General features: G+C 44.3%; 1 protein-coding gene across 1 annotated transcript in view; it reads left to right on the top strand.

Moving 5' to 3' along the window:
* The first annotated feature begins 1,058 nt into the window (after positions 1 to 1,058).
* Positions 1,059 to 20,091, top strand: part of STX10 (syntaxin 10) — a 37,141-nt gene continuing 18,108 nt past the window's right edge. The window contains exons 1-5 of the mRNA XM_082255491.1: positions 1,059 to 1,107; positions 5,501 to 5,670; positions 5,952 to 6,046; positions 16,951 to 17,013; positions 17,091 to 17,198. Of these exons, the coding sequence (XP_082111617.1) occupies positions 1,073 to 1,107; positions 5,501 to 5,670; positions 5,952 to 6,046; positions 16,951 to 17,013; positions 17,091 to 17,198 (471 nt within the window). The 5' untranslated portion in view covers positions 1,059 to 1,072. The remainder of the gene's footprint in view (positions 1,108 to 5,500; positions 5,671 to 5,951; positions 6,047 to 16,950; positions 17,014 to 17,090; positions 17,199 to 20,091) is intronic.

The following is a 20,091-nucleotide window of genomic DNA, read 5'->3' as shown; positions in this document are numbered from 1 at the left end:
CACATACTTTTTGTTCTCATCTCCTTGACAACCCATTGGCCTCGCCCGGGCCTGGTCACCATCCAAGCCAAAAAAACAGTAATTTACCTCAGAAAGCTCTCCTCCACTTGTGTCTCTCTCTATTAACTGATGTATCTACTGACTGCAGCACGTCTAACTCTGTATAACTGCGTCCTTTCCCTACATAGACACACGAACCGCTACCCGCCGCCTCGGTTCCGCCGATTACCTCACGCTCCGCCAACTCTAACTGCGCCACCCACGCCTTTCCCGCCAGAGCGGGGAAGTGGGCGGAGCCACATTTCCCGACAGGTATCTCTGCGCAGGGAATCACCTTGGAGGCGGGACCAAAAGTTGGCAAGTTTCGCTGCCGAAGAAAGGAGGCGGGGCAGACGTGGAGAAGGCGGACCCTTTAGAGATGGAGGTTAAAAAAATAAAATAAAACCTACAACTCCCATGATTCTTAGCGGCATAGCAGGAAACACGTGAAGGAGTTTCGTAGCTAAAAGGGAGGCGGGGCTGAAGTGGAAAAGGCACGGAGGGGGGAAGAACTACAACTCCCATAATGCTTAGCTCCAGAACCGGAAACACGTGTAAAGAGGAAGAGTTGACAAGTGGGAGAGGGGCGCTGGAAGTTTAGTGGGTGAAGTGCCAGTGTGGTGGTCTGTGTAGGAGAATTGTAGTGCGGAGGGGTGGCAGAGGAAAGATGTAGCAGCGTTAGACCGCTCATAGACAGTCTACTATATGGAGAACCTATAGAGAGAGCTGCCTGGAATTCTCCTGTGTACACTGCGCTCTCTGTATTCATTATGAACACATTGCTATAAATAGGGGAGGGTCCTGTTGCTTTTTATGTGCCAAAGGATTAGCTGACATTTGCTGCATCTCACTGTGCCTTGTTTGTACACAAAGGGGCCATATTTATTTTATCTATTCTATCTATTGCCATTGTTACCTGGGAGGATCACATCTACAGAAACATGGGAAGCGTAGCTATGTAAGGTGTATATACATTATTAGAGACTGACACTAAAGTAACCGAAGGGGGATAAGAGAGAGAAGATCGCTCAGGATGTCTGTGGACGATCCGTTCTCTGTGGTAAGAGGGTGAGTACATGTCTGTGACATCACCGAGATGACATCACAACCCATCTATCCACTAGAGACAAGTGACATCACAACCTATCTATCCACTAGAGACCAGTGACATCACTGAGATGACATCACAACCTATCTATCCACTAGAGACCAGTGACATCACAGAGATGACATCACAACCTATCTATCCACTAGAGACCAGTGACATCACAACCTATATATCCACTAGAGACCAATGACATCACAACCTATCTATCCACTAGAGACCAATGACATCACCGAGATGACATCACAACCTATCTATCCACTAGAGACCAGTGACATCACAACCTATCTATCCACTAGAGACCAGTGACATCACAACCTATCTATCCACTAGAGACCAGTGACATCACAACCTATCTATCCACTAGAGACCATTGACATCACAACCTATATATCCACTAGAGACCATTGACATCACCGAGATGACAACACAGCCTATCTATCCACTAGAGACCAGGGACATCACAGAGAGGACATCACAACCTATCTATCCACTAGAGACCAGTAACATCACTGAGATGACATGACAACCTATTCACTAGAGACCAGTGACATCACCAAGATGACAACACAGCCTATCCATCCACTAGAGACCAGTGACGTCACTGAGATGACATCCCAACCTATCTATCCACTAGAGACCAGTGACATCACTGAGATGACATCACAACCTATCCACTGGAGATCAGTGATATCACTGAGATGACATCACAACCTATTCACTAGAGACCAGTAACATTACTGAGATGATAAAACAGCCTGTCCATCCACTAGAGACCAGTGACATCACCGAGACCCTTTGTATTAATGAGAACAAAGCCTGTCTATTCACTAGAGATCAGTGACATCACTAAAACCTTAACATTTATGAGAGCACAGCCTATCCATTTATTAGAGACCAGTGACATCACCAAGGTCCCTCATATTCATGAGAACACAGCCTATCCATTCACTAGAGACAAGTGACGTCACAGAGAACTTCATATTGATGAGAATACAGCCTATCCATTCACTAGAGACCAGTAATCTCACCAAGATGACAACACAGCCTATCCATCCACTACAGACCAGTGATATCACAGAGACTCTTCATATTCATGAGAACACAGCCCATCCATTCACTAGAGACCAGTGACTTCACCGAGACCCCTCATATTCATGAGAACAGCCTATCCATACACTAAAGACCAGTAATCTCACCAAGATGACAACACAGCCTACCCATCAACTAGAGAGCAGTGACATTACGGAGACACTTCATCCTTAGGAGAACACCGCCTATTAATTCAGTAGAGACAAGTGACATCACCGAGATGACAACACAGCCTATCCATCCACTACAGACCAGTGACATCCACGAGACCCTTCATATTTCTGACAAAACAGGGTATTTACTCGCTAGAAACAAATGACATTACCAAGATGACAACACCGCTTATCCATTCACTAGAGACCAGTGACATTACCCGAGACCCCTCATATTTGTGAGATCACAGCCTATCCATTCACTTGAGACTAGTGACATCACTGAGATCTTCATATTCATGAGAATGCAGCCCATCCATTCACTGGAGATCAGTAACAGCAATGAGGCCTTCATTTTTATAGGAACTCTGCCTATCCATTCACTAGAGATCAGTAACTTCAGCGAGACCATTCATATTTATGAGAACACAGCTTCTCCATTCACCAGAGACATCAATGAGACCCTTCATGTTAATGCGAAAACCTCCTATACAATAAATCAATTAAGGGCACAGTGACAGCGTCTGCTAATATCTCACCCTGTCAGCCATGTATACCTTTTTCTTTTGTTCATTGACGGACACAGCGCTCCATAAATCATAACTCGTGGGTTATATTGCCTCCTCCAGGAGTAGGACTAGGCAGAACAAAAAAACACCTGGCTAAGCCCATGGGCCGTCCTCATCTGGTATATAACCTCCCTCTCTGCTCTAGGTAATCAATTTTAATCTGTCTAGTCAAGGAGATCCGCAAAATGTTTCTTTTAGGGGTACCCAGAAAGGTTGGACAGAGCTTGTCCTTTTTAGGTCCGGAGTCTCCTTGTGCCGATTTAATTCCTGCAAAGGTTCAGGTAATGTCTGAACTACCTAAGGTCCCCCCTGTCCAGGGAATTGATTTACCGAAGTCTCATTCTATTTCTAACCAGGGTGGTCCTTCCTCTGCACAAAATTCAGGGACTAAAAGCCATGATTCTCTGGCTGCTGTCACAGACAGATAGTTCTCTCTCCCATTTTGCATACAGGTTCTGAGTCTGGTGGTATCCACCTTCAAGACAGTTCTATTTGCTCAGTCCTACACGCAGCTCCTCTAGCAGGTTTGGCTCCACAGGAGGATACTGAGGCTCATGGCGAGATCGCGGGTCCCTCCGGCCGACACCGCAGGCATCCAAGGGCCACAGTAAGACCAGTATCGTCTTCGGCTCAGGCTTCTTCTGCAGTTCCTTCAAGGATCTTCCAATCATCCTGGTGGCTGTAAACATCCCTTGGGGGCTTCCTCTCAGAGAAGACCAGTTGTCCCAAGGTTGATCTACCATCCTGCTTTACAGTCGCTGGTTTAATGGCTTAGCTATTGAAAGCCAGGTACTGAGGGATAGAGGTCTGTCTGCATAAGTGATCCCTACTATGGCGAAGGCGAGGAAGTTGTCTTCCAGCAAGATATACCATCGTACGTGGAAAGCGTACATTTCTTGGTGTGAGTCGATTGATGCTCATCTTCGATCCTTTTCTGTGGTTTGGATCTTAACCTTTCTTCAACAGGGCGTTGATCAGAAGTTGGCCTTGAGTACCATCAAGGGGCAGGTGTCTGCCTTGGCAATCTTCTTCTTTCAGCGACCCCTAGCCACGCACTCTTTATTTCGTACCTTCATTCAGGGGATTCGACATGGGGCTCCACCTGTATGATCTCTTTTGCCGCCATGGGAATACAATTTAGTACTTTCGGTTCTCCAGAAACCTCCATTTGAGTATATTCGGGAGATTCCCTTGCCTACGTTATCCCAGAAGGTGACATTCTTGGCGGCTATTACTGCGGCCCGCAGGGTATCGGAATTGGTGGCATTATTCTGTCTCAGTCCCCATTTAGTGGTCCATAGGGATAAAGTGGTTCTTCATTCTGGTCCATCATTCTTGCCCAAAGTTGTCTCGGACTTCCTTGTGTCCTAAGCCGGCTCATCCCAAGGAATTTTGCCTTGTATACCTTGGATATGGTTCGTGCAATTCGGGTGTACCTGGCAGCTACTGAGTCTTTTTGGAGGTCAGACTCGCTTTTTGTGGTTACGGCCAGACCAAGAAAAGGGCTGGTCACTTCTTTGGCTACCATCTCCAGATAGATCAGACAGACGGTGACTCAGGCCTATTCCATTAAAGGTCAGGTTCCACCTTTCCCTGTCACGGCGCATTCTACTTGGGCGCTGAGTGCTTCTTGGGCCTTCTGTCATCCAGCTTCAATATTGCAAGTTTGCAAGGCGGCCATTCAGTCGTCCGTGCATACCTTTACAAAATTCTGTAAGGTAGCTACTTTGGCATCTGCGGATGCTTCTTTTGGCTTCAAAGTTTTGCAGGCTGCTGTTTAAGAGGGGCTTTTCCCTCTTGAGGGGTGTTTTTTCTTTAAACCTTTATTTTTCAGACGGGGCTCCTGTGTCCTGGTTAAGGGCTCTTATGTTTAGCCTTGGGTTATTTTCCCCACTCTCATTTTCCTTTTGGCACTGCTTTTGGGTGTCCCACTAGTTATGATTTATGGAAGACTTTGTACGTCGATGAACGAAAAGGGAAAATTGGATTTTTGTACTTACCGTAAAATCCATTTCTCTTGAGTTTATCGACGGACACAGCCCCCACCTACAGGTTTATTTTGTTCCGCCTAGTCCTACTCCTGGAGGAGCAAATATAAACTAACTGGTTATGATTTATTGAGCGCTGTGTCCGTCGATGAACTCAGAGAAATGGATTTTACGGTAAGTACAAAAATCCCATTATTCACACTTCATTGCCACCTCCCCAGTTCTGTTGGGACCCTCGCTCTAATAAAGCGGGGATTTGAAATATAGGGGAGTAGATGGCTTCTCCTCCTTGTGACAGTACTTCGACCTGAATGGCTATTTGCCCAAGCAAAGCACTGTTACATAGGAGGCAATGACCTCAACCAGATTGTTAAGCCCCAACACTGGAGCTTACTAAGAGTAGATTGCTGCAGAAGTTAGAAAGGATCGGTCGAGGGGACACTAGATAGATAGATACTGTCACTTTGCCAGAATATCCAGGTGACCGTTTCTTCTTACAGTATCTTGCATCTCTTTTGACAGACAATTTTTCATTTTAAATGTTTTCCTTCATAGGGAGGTACAGAAGTCACTGAATACCAGCCGTGGCCTGTATCAGCGCTGGTGTGAGCTCCTACAGGAAGGCAATGTGACCAGCGCGGAAGAGTTTGATTGGACAACGAATGAGCTCAGAAATTCCCTGAGGAGCATAGAATGGGATCTGGAAGATTTAGAGGAGACCATCAGTATCCTAACTGGACAAATGTTGTAGCCATGTTTGGCTTTGTGCATTAAATATGCATTTCCCTTGGTAACCTAATTGCAGCATTTTTTTTTTTTTTTTTGTGGGGCTAAGTAGGGAATGAAAGGAAATATTTGGGTTTCATAAGGAATGGACACTTTTGTAAACAAGACCAGATTTCGCTCCGTGGTGTAACATAGTATACCTAGTTAAATACCCTTTTTCTTGTCACCTTTTTATTCATATCCCAGAATTCTTTCTTTTCTTCCTTAACTCCTATCATGGGCATCGTTGAAGCAAACCCAAAAAAGTTTAAGATTTCGGAAGCTGAACTGAGTGAAAGAAAGAACTTTGTGGAGAAGACGAGAAGTTCACTTAAGGTAACACATATAAGGTGTACTCTTCTGTATTTTGTTTTAAATTGCTCTTCTGCTATAGGTTATTTGGCATTATGAAAACTTATTATGAAGCTCTTAGTCTAAAAATGACAAAGGTTTTCATGTTTTAACATGCAACCGTTATCTTTTTTTTTTTTTTTTATTTCTGTTATATGGTCGCTGATTGGGTAATGTGAACCTGGCACATCTCAGATCACTGCTACCCATATCTTCGTCACACTTCTTACCAGGAGCTTTGACAGCTCAACTACTTATGTAGCAGTCAAAAGTCAAAAATATAGTGAAGCCTAATGGCTTTTATTGCAGCTGCGATGTGACCTCTCACCAATCAGCATCCTGGGCAAGAGTAGCTTTTTATAATTTTAGAACCTCTGATATTGCTGGCATTGACAAAGGAGGCCATATGACATAAACTGTAAGTTCCCTTCTATTAAGAACTGTCATTTGAGTGTTGTAGTGTTCTAAAAGCACTACAAAGTAAACAAAAATGGAAATTGATCTTTATTTTTCCATCCCTGTCATATTTTATGTATTTCTGATACGGCTTGCATTATTGTGCTGGGAGCAGAAGAGGCCTGGATGTCTTCTCAATCAAGCTGATCTGCAGGCTTTATTTTAAAAAGTAACTCCACTTTTGTTGAGAAAAAAACATTCCCCTGGGTGATCTATGTACGTTGCAGGGATTTTAATAAATGACGTTGCAGATTCTTACCTTTTTGTTATTCTGAAGAAATCCCATGGGGTAAGTGAATCTAATGGGAGTGGTTTTATAATTATCAACCAGCTGCTGCACCTGCAGGGCTCCAATGAGGAAAATTGCAGGGTCTGCATCCCTTTATATGTAATTTCATATTGGGAATATATCAACAAAAAATGGGATTTTTGACTTACCGGAAAATTGATTTCTCTGATGTTCATTGACGGACACAGCTCCTGTCATTCTTGACCATTGGGTTATACTACCCCCTACAGGAGTAGGACACTTGGTGGAAAAAGTCTGGTTACACTTATAGGGCAGTCCCAGGGGGTAGTCTCCCTCTCTCTACTATAGGTACATAGTTTTTTTACAAGCAGTGTCAGAAGAATTACAACTCCACAGAGGGGTGGGTGCTGTGTCCCTCAATGAACATCAGAGAAATTAATTTTGCGGTAAGTCAAAAATCCCATTTTCTCTTTCGTTTATTTTTTGGACACAGCTCCTAATCTTCTCAACCATTGGGACGTCCCAAACGTTAAACAAGAGGGGTGGGAACAGCAAAAAAAGAAAACTCCCAAGGCTATGTATAGCCAACCAGGTAAACGGGAGCTCAACCAAAACAACTTGCCCTCACCTGAAAAAAACAATACACCCTCAAAGAGGACCAGGTCCTCTAAACAGCAGCCTGCAAAACCTTGTGGCCAAAGGAAGCATCTGCAGATGCCAACATGTCCACTTTATAGAACTTTGTGAAAGTGTGCACCGATAACCAGGTGGCTGCCTTGCAAACCTGCGTCACTGACACCTGATGACGGAAGACCCAGGAGGCACTGAGCACCCCAGTAGAATGCTCCTTGACAGGGAAAGAAGGAACCTGACTCTCAGTGGAATAGGGCTGAACCACTGTCTGTCTGATCCATGTAGAAATGGTGACGGAGGAAGCGGACAACCCTTTCCGAGGCCCATCTGTGAGCACAAATAGTGAGTCTGATTTCCTAATAGACTCTGTAGCTGCCAGGTACACCATAATTGCCCAGACCACATCCAAGGCATGCAAAGCAATTTCTTTCAGATTTTTTTTTTGCCTGGGACACAGGGAAGGAAGGCAACACAATAAATTTATTAAAAGGAAAATCAGAGACAACCTTTGGAAGGAACGACAGACAGAGGCGAACAACCACCTATCTCTGTGAACCACCAAGTAAGGTGAACGACAGGATAACGCCGCCAATTCCAACACCCTGCGTGCAGAGGTGATAGCCAGCAAAAAAGGCCACCTTCTGGGACAGCGAAAGCAGGGGAATCTCCTGAAGATTCTCAAAGGGAGGCTTCTGAAGGACTGAGAGCACCAAATTGAGGTTCCAAGGTGATAACGGAGACTGCACTGGAGGAGCCAAGTGCCGAACTCCCTGAAGAAAAGTACGCTCCAGGGAGTGTGCGGCCAAGGGCCGTTGAAAGAAGACCCCGCTAAGTCCGACAACTGGCCCTTGATAGTACTCAAGGCCAGTTTCTGCTCAATAACCCCCCCCCCGTTGATGGAAGGTCCAAGCCGCCAAAATAGAATGAGGATGAACCCCAAGAGACTCCCACCACGCAATGTACGTCTTCCACATACAATGGTAGATGTTCCTCGAAGTAGATTACCTAGCTTTTAACATCAGAATCAGCGACCCAGACAAATCTCTATCCATCAGCACCTGGCGTTCATGCGAGTGCTGGGCCAGGAGGAACGCTGCAACTCGGGCTGAGACCCGGTCTTACGCGACCTCATGAGGCGTTTAACTCGCAGGCCAGCCCCTTCCGGTGGGGCTATGTAGCGGAAAACCAGGAGATTGGCTCTGGGGGGACTGTACCTGGTGGGGGCTCCTGCCGGGCCCTCTTCCTGCCTGACCTGTTTTCTGAGGCCTAGGGATCCCTCCTGGGTCCCTGGGAGCCTCGTGGTACTGCCATTTTGATGTAGCCTGTGTGCTCCATGCACGATGGCCATGTTTGTGTAGCCTGGCAGCCATTTTTCGGTGGTTTGCCATTGAAAATAGCGGCGGCCATGACAGTGGAGCCCTTTGGGCGGTGATTTTGGCGGTGGGAGACCCTCCTCATCCCCTGATTCTGACTAAGGTGCACAGGTTTGTGGTTCGGTCACGGGATTCTCTGGCGGATGCCACAGACACGCGGGTGGCCATGTGGGGTCAGTATCACCTGATTTACGCCTTTCCTCCTGCCAAGACTTCTACGCAGTGGCCTCGTCGGGCTTGGTATGCCGATCTGGTGCGGCTGGTCGCCGACGTTCTTGGAAGCTTCCTTCACAGGGAGGATCGGTTGTCCCAAGGACCAATCTTCCATCTTGCTTTACAGTCTCTGGCTTTGATGGCTTGGTTGTTAAATGCTAGGTTCTGATTGATGGAGGTTTGTCTGAGTCTGTGATTCCAACGCTGTTATAAGCTAGGAAATCTATTTCTAGGAAGATCTACCATTGTACGTGGAAGGCGTACATTGCGTGGTGTGAGTCTCTTGGGGTTCATCCTCGTTTTCGGTGGCATGGATCTTGACCTTCCTTTAACAGGGGGTTGAGCAGAAACTGGCCTTGAGTACTTTTCAAGGGTAAGGTGTCGGCCTTAGCGGTCTTCTTTCAATGGCCCTTGGCCACACACTCCCCGGTGTGCACTTTTCTTCAGGGGGTTCGGCACTTGGCTCCTCCAGTGCGGTCTCTGTTACCGCCTTGGGACCTCAATTTGGTGCTCTCAGTCCTACAGAACCCTTCCTTTGCTTACACTGTCCCAGAAGGTGGCCTTTTTGGTGGCTATTACCTCTACGCGCAGGGTTTCGGAATTGGCGGCGTTATCCTGTCGTTCACCTTACTTGGTGGTTCACAGATATTTGGTTCTTCTCCTCTGTCCATCTTGTCTCTGATTTTCATTTGACTGAAGACCTTGTGTTGCCTTCCCTGTGTCCCAGGCCAAACCATCCTAAGAAAATTGCTTTGCATGCCTTGGATGTGGTCCGGGCGATTTTAAAGTGTACCTGGCAGCTACGGAGTCTTTTAGGAAATCAGAATCACTATTTGTGCTCACGGATGGCCCTCAGAAAGGATTGTCTGCTTCCTCTGCGACCATTTCCTGATGGATCAAACAGATGGTGAATGTGATATGCCTGTATCAAGCATTTGTTTGTGAGTACCTTTTCGGATATAAAATATTTTTTTTTTTTATCAAGGATAATGCACTAGGCCAATGCACCCTCTGTCCATTTCTCGTTATCAGCTGTCAGTGATGCAGGTTTGCAAGGCAGGCACCTGGTCGTCGGTGCACACTTTCATAAAGTTCTATAAAGTGTTGACATCTGCGGATGCTTCCTTTGGCCGCAAAGTTTTGCAGGCTGCTGTTTAGAGGAACTGGTCCTCTTTGAGGGTGTATTGTTGTTTTCAGGTAGGCTCCAGTTTTTTTGGTTGAGCTCCTGTTTACCTGATTGGCTATAGTTTTAGTCTTGGGAATTTCTTTTTCACTGTTCCCACCTATCATGTTAAACACTGCTTTGGGACGTCCTAATGGTTAAGAAGATCAATGACTGAAAGCGAAAATGGGATTTTTGACTTACCATAAAAACCATTTCTCTAATGGTCATTGATGGACACATCACCCACCCTGCTAGGGAGTTGTAATTCTTCTGACACTGCTTGTAACAAAACGGAGTACCTATAGCAGAGAGAGGGAGTATACCCCCCTGGGACAGCCCACAGGCAGTCCCAGGGGGTATACTCCCTGGGAGTGTCCTACTCCTATAGGGGGCAATATAAACCATGGTTCAGAAGATCAAGAGCTGTGTTAGTCAATGAACATCAGAAAAATGGATTTTACGGTAAGTCCAAAATCCCATTTTTTTGTGGCAGGGGATGCCTGAAATCTGACTATCTTAGGGCTGACTTCTGGGAAAATCAGTAAACCAATCACACAAGCAGGAAATTATGTTTATGTGGGGCTTTCTGTACACATTCTGTGTACAGAACACCTCCAGGCTGCCAAATTGCATTTTACAGAAAATTACAGAGCTGCAGATTGAAAAGGAAAGGTAATTTTTTAATAACATTCAATTACAACATTACTTGAGTTGCAATTGTATACGCTTTACCCTTTAACTATAAATAGTTATTTGGACCAAGCTGGCCCAAACAAACTTCACTAACAGTTGCAGCGACTGGGAGCACTGAATAAACAGTATTTTGCCTCTGCTGCATATACTGTGTTTTGGCAGTGAGGCGAGAACTTTTTTGCTCCTGAAATAAAATCAAGCTGGGTTGAGCATTGCAAAGCCATTCACATGGAGCTTTGTATTCTGTGAATACAAAGCTTTGTCCAATTTGGCTGAGGCAAAGCAGCCGGCTGATGACGTGACAAAGGGCAGATGATTCATGTAGCATTTGCTTCCTTAATTCCATCTGTCCTTCGCTCAGGCATGCAGACAGGAGGGTGTGTTTAGCTGAGAAAAACGTTAGTTCCCTCCTGAAAACTTGTTGCATGACTTCATTTGTGTAGGCCTGGAAACCAGGAAGTAACTGAAGAAATAAAAAAAAAATGTTTAAACGCGTAAACATGATATACTTTCTCATCTATTTACTAATGTTGGCAGTATAAGGACTAAAAATTGTTAATTGAGAGAGTGAAGGTCCACTTTAAGTGAAACCAGGAGATCTGCTTTAGGACCCTTTCACACTTGTGCGACAGGTCCTGCGACTTGGGACTGCAAAGTCACATGACAAGTCGTACTCCATGATTTCAAATAAGTACCATTCATATCTGTTCTAATTCAAGTCCCTGCGCTACTTTGGTCCGACTTTGATGCGTTTTGAGGTCCATAGCCCTCAGATTACACAGGCATTGCTTCAAGTCCAGACAGAATCGCGGCAAAATCTTGCAACTTTTCGGTTGCACAAGTGTGAAAGGGGCCTTAAGTGTAAAGAATGACCAAAGAAAATCTTAATAACAAGAAAACAAGAGGGTGTCAAAAGGCCTCATAGCGTGATACTGTCTTTCTTAAAGCACAAAATTAATGGTCATGCGTTCACAAGCAACTGGGCTTAGGGAGCATGTACAAATCGGGATCAGAGAGTCCAATAATAGTGTATCCCCTGCAGGAAAGTGCTGAAGCCCCACACTGGAAAGGACTTCTTCTATTTGGAAAGTTGCTCAGAACTCTGCTGACTTGTACCAGAGTGCACAGACTCATTGGATACGCGTTTCAAAGAGAAAACCGTCCCTCTTGTCAGCTTGACTTAGGAAAGGGAAGGTTTTCTCTCTGAAACGCGTATCCCATGAGTCTGTGCGCGCTGGTACAATTCAGCAGAGTTCTGAGCGGAAGAGGTCCTTTCCTGTCTTCAGCTTCAGCGCTTCTCCTTCCACAACAGCGACTGGCTTTCCTGCAGATTATACAGTTGTTGGAATCTCTAATCCCGATCTGTACATGCTCCCTAATCTCCGATGTTTGTGGCTGCGTGACCATTTATTTGTATTTATTTGTGCTTTAATAAAGACCGTATCTCGCGCTATGAGGCCGTTTGGCACCCTCCTTTCTTTGTGTTTTTGTTTTTGACAGACTTTGGCTCCCCAAGCCTGCTTCTTTGGGTGCCGGCACAGCTAGTAAGATTTGTTTATGGCATCCCCACTTAGTCTGTAGGGTTCAATATTGAGCTGACCCACCCTTTGCAGCTATAACGGCTTGAACTCTTCCAGGAAGGCTGTCCACAAGGTTTAGGAGTGTGTCTATTGGAATGTTTGACCGTTCTTCCAGATGTGCATTTGTGAGGTCAGGCACTGATGTTGATGTTGCACAAACAAGGTCCATAAAGACATGGACAAGCAGACTTGTATAAAGTACTCGAAATTTCTACTTGAGTAAAAGTACAAGTGCTCGATCAAAAAATTACTTGAGTAGAAGTGGAAGTGCTCGCAGAAAAAGTTACTTAAGTAGAAGTACTAAAGTATTCAACATTTTTTTTACTTAAGTATTGCAAGTAGTTTTTTCAAAAAATTTGCTACTTAAGTACTAAAAGTAAAAAGTACCAGTAGTTTTGAAAAAAAATTTCTACTCAAGTACTGAAAGTAGAAGTACAAGTACTGTGTTATGTAGTTATTAAAGAAATAAGTCAAAAGTTTGAACATCATATTGTTTTTATTATTTCAAATGATTTATTCAAATGATTAACCTGTGTTTGTTAGTAGTTTCTTGATGCACTTTAAGCGCTGTAGCACCATTTATTTGTTTGTTTCATATTTTCTTTATATTGGAAAGATTTGGTATAGCAGCTTTTATTATACACAGCCTTTATTTTCGTATGCGCTGATTTACAAATGACATTGTACACATTTTTTTGAGCTTTATGCAACCTGCCATCTACTGTTCTGGCAGTGGTAATTTTTTTAAAAGTAACGAGTAACTATGCAGCACAAAAAAAAAATACTTGAGTAGAAGTATCGAAATCATCGAAAAAATGTAGTGAAGTAGAAGTAGGAGAAAAAAATTCTACTCTAGGAAAGTACAGATACCGCATTTCGGTACTTAAGTACAGTACTTAAGTAGTTCTACTTCGTTACTATACATCTCTGTGGACAAGCGAGTTTGGGGTGGAGGAACTTGACTGGCCTGCACAGGGTCCTGAACTCCACCCCCATAGAACACCTTTGGGATGAATTAGAGCAGAGACTGCGAGCCAGGCCTTCTCGTCCACATCAGTGCCTGACCTCACAAATTCACTTCTGGAAGAACGGTCAAACATTCCCATAGACACTCCTAAACCTTGTGGACAGCCTTCCCAGAAGAGTTGAAGCTGTTATTGCTGCAAAGGGTGGGCTGACTCAGTATTGACCCCTACGGACTAAGACTGGGATGCCATTAAAGTAGATAGAGTAAGGGAGGTTATTTTTTTTTTTTTTTGCCATCTGTGTCCCATTTCAGAGATTTCCCTTCACTTCCTGTCCCATAGCCAAATAGGAAATTAGATAAAATCCCTGCAAATTAAGGCAATCCCTTGGGAACCCTTAGCTCACAGAACTATTGTCCCCATCAAAAGATTTCCCCTTTTATTACTTTTCTGGGGACAAAATTTGGGATTTTCTTTTACTTTCAATAGTAATGGTAAACAGGACAAATCGTGAAGAGGACTTTCCTTAACCACTTGCCTACTGTACACTTAAACACCCTTCCCATCCAGGCCAATTTTCAGCTTTCAGCGCTGTCACACTTTGAATGACAATTGCGCGGTCATGCTACACTGTACCCATATGAAATTTTTATCATTTTTTTCACAAAAATAGAGCTTTCTTTTGGTGGTATTTAATCACTGCTGGGCTTTTTATTTTTTACAAAAAAAAAGAATAAAGACAGAAAATTTTGAAAAAAAAAAAAAAGTTTTTCTTATTTTCTGCGAGTAACTTTTGAAAATACATTTTTCTCCTTCACTGATGTGTGCTGATGAGGCGGCACTTATGGGCACTGATGAGGTGGCACTTATGGGCACTGATGAGGTGGCACTTATGGGCACTGATGAGGTGGCACTTATGGGCACTGATGAGGAGGTACTAATATGCCGCACTGATGAGCACTGATAGGCGGCACTGATAGGCGGCATTGATAGGCGGCACTGATAGGTGGCACTGATAGGTGGCACTGCTGGGCACTGAGAGGTGGCACTGAGAGGCGGCACTGATGGGCACTGATAGGCGTCACTGACGGGTGGCACTGATGAGCACTGATGGGCGGCACTGATGAGCACTGATGGGCAGCACCATCAGTGCCCACACTCAGTGCCCATAGTGCTGCCAGTCAGTGCTCATCAGTGCCTAGATGAGCAGGCACTGATGGGCACTGACTAGCAGCACTATGGGCACTGATTGTGGGCATTGATGGGGGGCACTGATGGCGGGCACTGTGGACACTGATAGCGGGCACTGTGTGTGTTTTTTTACCTTTAGTAATCAGGGCACTGGTGATCAGTGCCCTGATTACATCGCTGTGTGTCCCCGGCGGCTGACGGCTCCCCCTCCTTCCTCACACTGCAGGCTCTGTGTGAGGAAGGAGCGCCGGCGATGAGAGATGATCTCATATGTTTACATATAAGATCATCTCTCATTGGACGGCTTGATCACGTGGTGAATGGCCGCTGTGATTGGCCATTCACCACGATCTGTGATCGGCCGTGTCCAAGGGACACGGCCGACACAGATTCCCCCCACGATGCGCGCTCGCGGGAGCGCGCGGGGGGCGTGTCACTGGGAGGCCGTTTAAAAACGGCCTCCCGAAAATTCAAGTCCGCGCTGCAGCCGTATATAGGCTGTAGCGCGGATGGGAGCAGGTTAACAGGGACACAGATGGCAAAAAAAACAGACAGGTGTTCTAATCCCCCTCCACGCTATCCAAAATTCTTTAAAAAAAGTTTTGCTTTTAGTTTTACTTTAAATGTGTGTATAAAGGCAGGGATCCCAATACTTTTAGTAATATAGTGTATATTGGGAGCTGAGAGGCAAATTGTCTTCTGATGCTACTTTCTGTTCAATCTTAAAATTTCAGAGCGGACAGTGTAAAATATATAGTGATATTTTTAGGTGCTGCTTTGTAAAAATATAGAGCTAGGCTTGCATTGAGTATCCTTCCTATCAGAAGCATAGGGAATGTTGCTAAAACTTAGATCACGTGTGCAAGTCCACCTAAAACTGATAACCTTTAATTTAGATAGACAGTGTGCAGTAGTCATATCACTATCAAGAGAATGTATCGCCTTTCCTTGAATGGACACAGTGACAGATTGACTTTGACTTTGAATAAGAACCAATAAGGATTTATGTTAACTATTATTAGGCAGTGTTAGAAAACAACCCTTTTCAGTTCAAAACCAACACCTAGAACTTATGGGATGCCAATGGTTCCAATGATCATGCATACTTGTCTTGCTCTCAGGACAGGAATTGATGGGAAATATCTCGGGAGCAGTAAGTGAGGTTGCTTCTTCTCAGGACAGGAAATGATGGGAAATATCTCAGCAGCAGTAAGTGCGGTTGCATCTTCTCAGGACAGGAAGTGATGGGAAATACCTTGGGAAATATCTCGGGAACAGCAAGTGAGGTTGCATCTTCTCGGGACAGGAAGTGATGGGAAATATCTCGGGAACGGCAAGTGAGGTTGCATCTTCTCAGGACAGGAAGTGATGGGAAATATCTTGGAGCAGTGAGGTTGCTTCTTCTCAGGACAGGAAATGATAGGAAATCTATTTAGAACAGCGAGGTTGCATCTTCTCAGGACAGGAAGTGATGAGGACAGTAAGTGAGGTTGCTTCCTCTCAGGACAGGAAATGATAGGAAATCTATTTGGAACAGAAAGTGAGGTTGCTTCTTCTCAGGACAGGACGTGATGAGGACATCTCTTGGGGGACAGTAAAGGATATTGCTTCTTCTCAGGACAGGTAGTGATGGGAAATATCTCAGGGACAGTAAGTGAGGTTGCTTCTTCGCAGGACAGGACGTGATGGGGACATCTCTTGGGGGACAGTGAGTGAGATTGCTTCTTCCCAGGACAGGACGTGATGGGGACATCTCTTGGGGGACAGTGAGTGAGATTGCTTCTTCCCAGGACAGGACGTGATGGGGACATCTCTTGGGGGACAGTGAGTGAGATTGCTTCTTCTCAGGACAGGTAGTGATGGGAAATATCTCGGGGACAGTAAGTGAGGTTGCTTCCTGGCAGGACAGGAAGTAATGGGAAATCTCTTGGGAAGAGAAATACTGGCTAAACACAAAGCAAATTTAATTTAACATCCTCAAAATAGGAGGTTAGGGAAAATCTCCACAATTAAGGCACAAAAATGAAAACCTGGCACATTGTAGCTCTATCCAAAACCTAAAAAATAAAATCTAGGCAAATATAAAAATTAGGAGCTCGGCAGTAATGTTCATCTGCAGCTCTGTGAGCAAGAAGGTGAGATTGCAAGTTGTGGTTTAATTTGTTGATGTCCTCCAGCTATGTTCTATGGCAAGATGCCTGGATCACAAGACTGGCAGAACAGAATGAAGAATATTTTGTATTTCAGCTGTTTGTTAAGCTGTTCTGCTAGCAAGGCATGCTGATACTTGTTATTCCTGTGCTAAGAGATTGCTGATTCTTGTGGCATAACATCTGTTGCTCTTCTCTTTATCAACTTGACCTTTTCAAGAAAATGAGGGATCACATCTCCAGCCCCCGAGTTCAGGCCTTCACAGAGAGAAAGAACCGAGAGGTAGCAACATTTCCTTCTCTTGTTCCAATTTGTCCGCTTCACCCTCATGTCTGAAATGCAATCATTCTGTGTCCTAGGCGCTGGGTGTCTCTCGGCCTACAGCTTCAGATCACTTTTCCCGCCTTGATGATGATCTTATATCAGGGAACTCTCGTTACATAGAGGACCAGCAAGCACAACAACAGGTGAGCATTGCACGAATTGCTACTACTTGAAGATATGACTTTTGTATTTGCATGTCCAGCATTGTGTCCAGGTGCACCTGTACCCTGATAGGAAAAGCACAATTTTTTCCATTAGCATTGGAATAGTGTTAGAAATTTGTCTATCACTGCTGCTATGGGATGTGTCTTATTCTTTAGGGGGGCCCATCAGGCATGTAAGGCAGCTTACAGGCCTGTTTCTTTCCTGGCCCGCAGCTTTCAGCCTGCTCTCCCCAAATTTCTGCCTTCTAGTTTGGTTCTTCCAGCCATTGTGTTTTGTTTTTTTTTTTTTTTTATTTCATAATGAGATTTATACTGTATATACAGTATAATAAAATAGAATCGTCATATGATTTGAATTTGAGGACAATTAAAGTAAAAATAAAGCTCCAGAACTATATCTCATCCAAGCCATAGCACTAATCCTTAGTCCAGTCCACATAAAATGCAATCTCAAATAATGTATCTAAACAAAACAGTATGTAAAGCAAAAAACTCTATTTAATATAAAAATATATATTTGTGTGTGTGTGTGTGTGTATATATATATATATATATATATATATATGTATATATATATGTGTGTGTGTGTGTGTGTGTGTGTGTGTGTATATATATATATATATATATATATATATATATATATATATAGTTACGGCGGAGCTGGAGCGGAAGCGTCCTTAGATGAAAACGAGGCTTGGTCAGCTGGAACATGCGGATGACGTCACAGGGATGCGACGCGTTTCCGAGCGTGCGTGCTGCCGTGGGAAAGGCAGTCGCGCTCCTTCATCAAAGCAACAAGAATAGAGCTGAGAAAAGGTCTCCGGTGTGAATGGGAAGCAGGTGTGTTAAATTTGGTGTTATCACTCTCACTCTATCATACTGGTCACTGGAAGTTCCACATGTCACCTCATGGCAAAGCGCTCTGAGGATCTGAAAAAAAATAATTCTTGTTCTACATAAAGATGGCCTAGGCTATAAGAAGATTGCCAAGACCCTGAAACTGAGCTGAAGCACGATGGCCAATACCATACAGCGGTTTAACAGGACAGGTTCCACTCAGAACAGGCCTTGCCATGGTTGACCAAAAGAGTTGAGTGCACATGCTCAGCGTCATATCCAGAGGTTGTCTTTGGGAAATAGATTTATGAGTGCTGCCAGCATTGCTGCAGAGGTTGAAGGGGTGGTGGGGGGGTCAGCCTATCAGTGCTCAGACCATACGCCGCACACTGCATCAAATTGGTCTGCATGGCTGTCATCCCAGAAAGAAGCCTCTTCTAAAGCTGATGCACAAGAAAGCAAACAGTTTGCTGAAGACAAGCAGACTAAGGATATGAATTACTGGAACCATGTCCTGTGGTCTGAGACCAATATAAAACCTATTTGCTTAAGATGGTGTCAAGCATGTTTGGTGGGATCCAGATGAGGAGTACAAAGATAAGTGTGTCTTGTCTTCAGTCAAGCATGGTGGTGGGGAGTGTCACTGGGGCTGCTGGCACTGGGGAGCTACAGTTCATTGAGGGAACCATGATTGTCAACATGTATAATGTGACCTACTGAAGCAGAGCATGATCCTCTCCCTTCAGAGACTGGGCTGCAGGGCAGTATTCCAACATAACGACCCCAAACACACCTCCAAAACAACCACTGCCTTGCTAAAGAAGCTGAGGGTAAAGGTGATGGACTGGCCAAGCATGTCTCCAGACCTAAACCCAATTGAGCATGTGTGGGGCATCCTCAAACCTAAGGTGGAGGAGCGCAAGGTCTCGAACATCCACCAGCTCCGTGATGTCCTCATGGAGGAGTGGAAGAGGAATCCAGTGGCAACCTGTGAAGCTCTGGTGAACTCCATGCCCAAAAGGGTTAAGACAGTGCAGGAAAATAATGGTGGCCACACAAAATATTGACACTTTGGGCCCAATTTGGACATTTCCACTTAGGGGCGTACTCACTTTTGTTGCCAGCGGTTTAGACATTATTGGATGTGTGTGGAGTTATTTTGAGGGGACAGCAAATTTACACTGTTATACAAGCTGTACACTCACTACTTTACATTGTAGCAAAGTGTCATTTCTTCAGTCTTGTCACATGAAAAGATATAATAAAATATTCACAAAAATGTGAGAGGTGTACTTACTTTTGTGAGATACTGTGTGTGTGTGTGTATGTATGTATGTATGTATATGTGTGTGTGTATGTATGTATGTATGTATGTATGTATATGTATATATGTATGTATATATATATATATATATATATATATATATATATATATATATATATATATATATATATATATATATATATATATATATATATATATATATATATATATACACACACACACACAAAATTATAAATGCAACACTTGTTCTTGCCCCCATTTTTCATGAGCTCTAAAGATCTAGGAAAACCAGGATTTCACCGTGAAGAGAACACCTCTCCAAAGTGGCAGATGCCATCAAATGTGAGCGCTTGCCCACTCAAGTCGGGTGCGACGACGAACTGCAGTCAGGTTGAGACCCGATGAGGACGATGAGCATGCAGATGAGCTTCCCTGAGACGTTTTCTGACAGTTTGTGCAGAAATTCTTTGGTTATGCAAACCAATTGTTGCAGCAGCTGTCCGGGTGGCTGATCTCAGACCATCTTGGAGGTGAAGATGCTGGATGTGGAGGTCCTGGGCTGCACATGGTCTGCATGTGTGAGGCCGGTTTAATGTACTGCCAAATTCTCTGAAACGCATTTAGAGACGGCTTATGGTAGAGAAATTAAGATTCAATCCATTAGCAATAGCTTTGGTGGACATTCCTGCAGTCAGCATGCCAATTGCACGCTCCCTCAAAAAAATTTCAACATCTGTGGCATTGTGCTGT

This window comes from Pelophylax lessonae (assembly GCF_965119305.1).
Source record: "Pelophylax lessonae genome assembly, chromosome: 4".
Lineage (NCBI taxonomy): Eukaryota > Metazoa > Chordata > Amphibia > Anura > Ranidae > Pelophylax > Pelophylax lessonae.
This window is presented reverse-complemented; position numbering and strand designations above follow the sequence as displayed.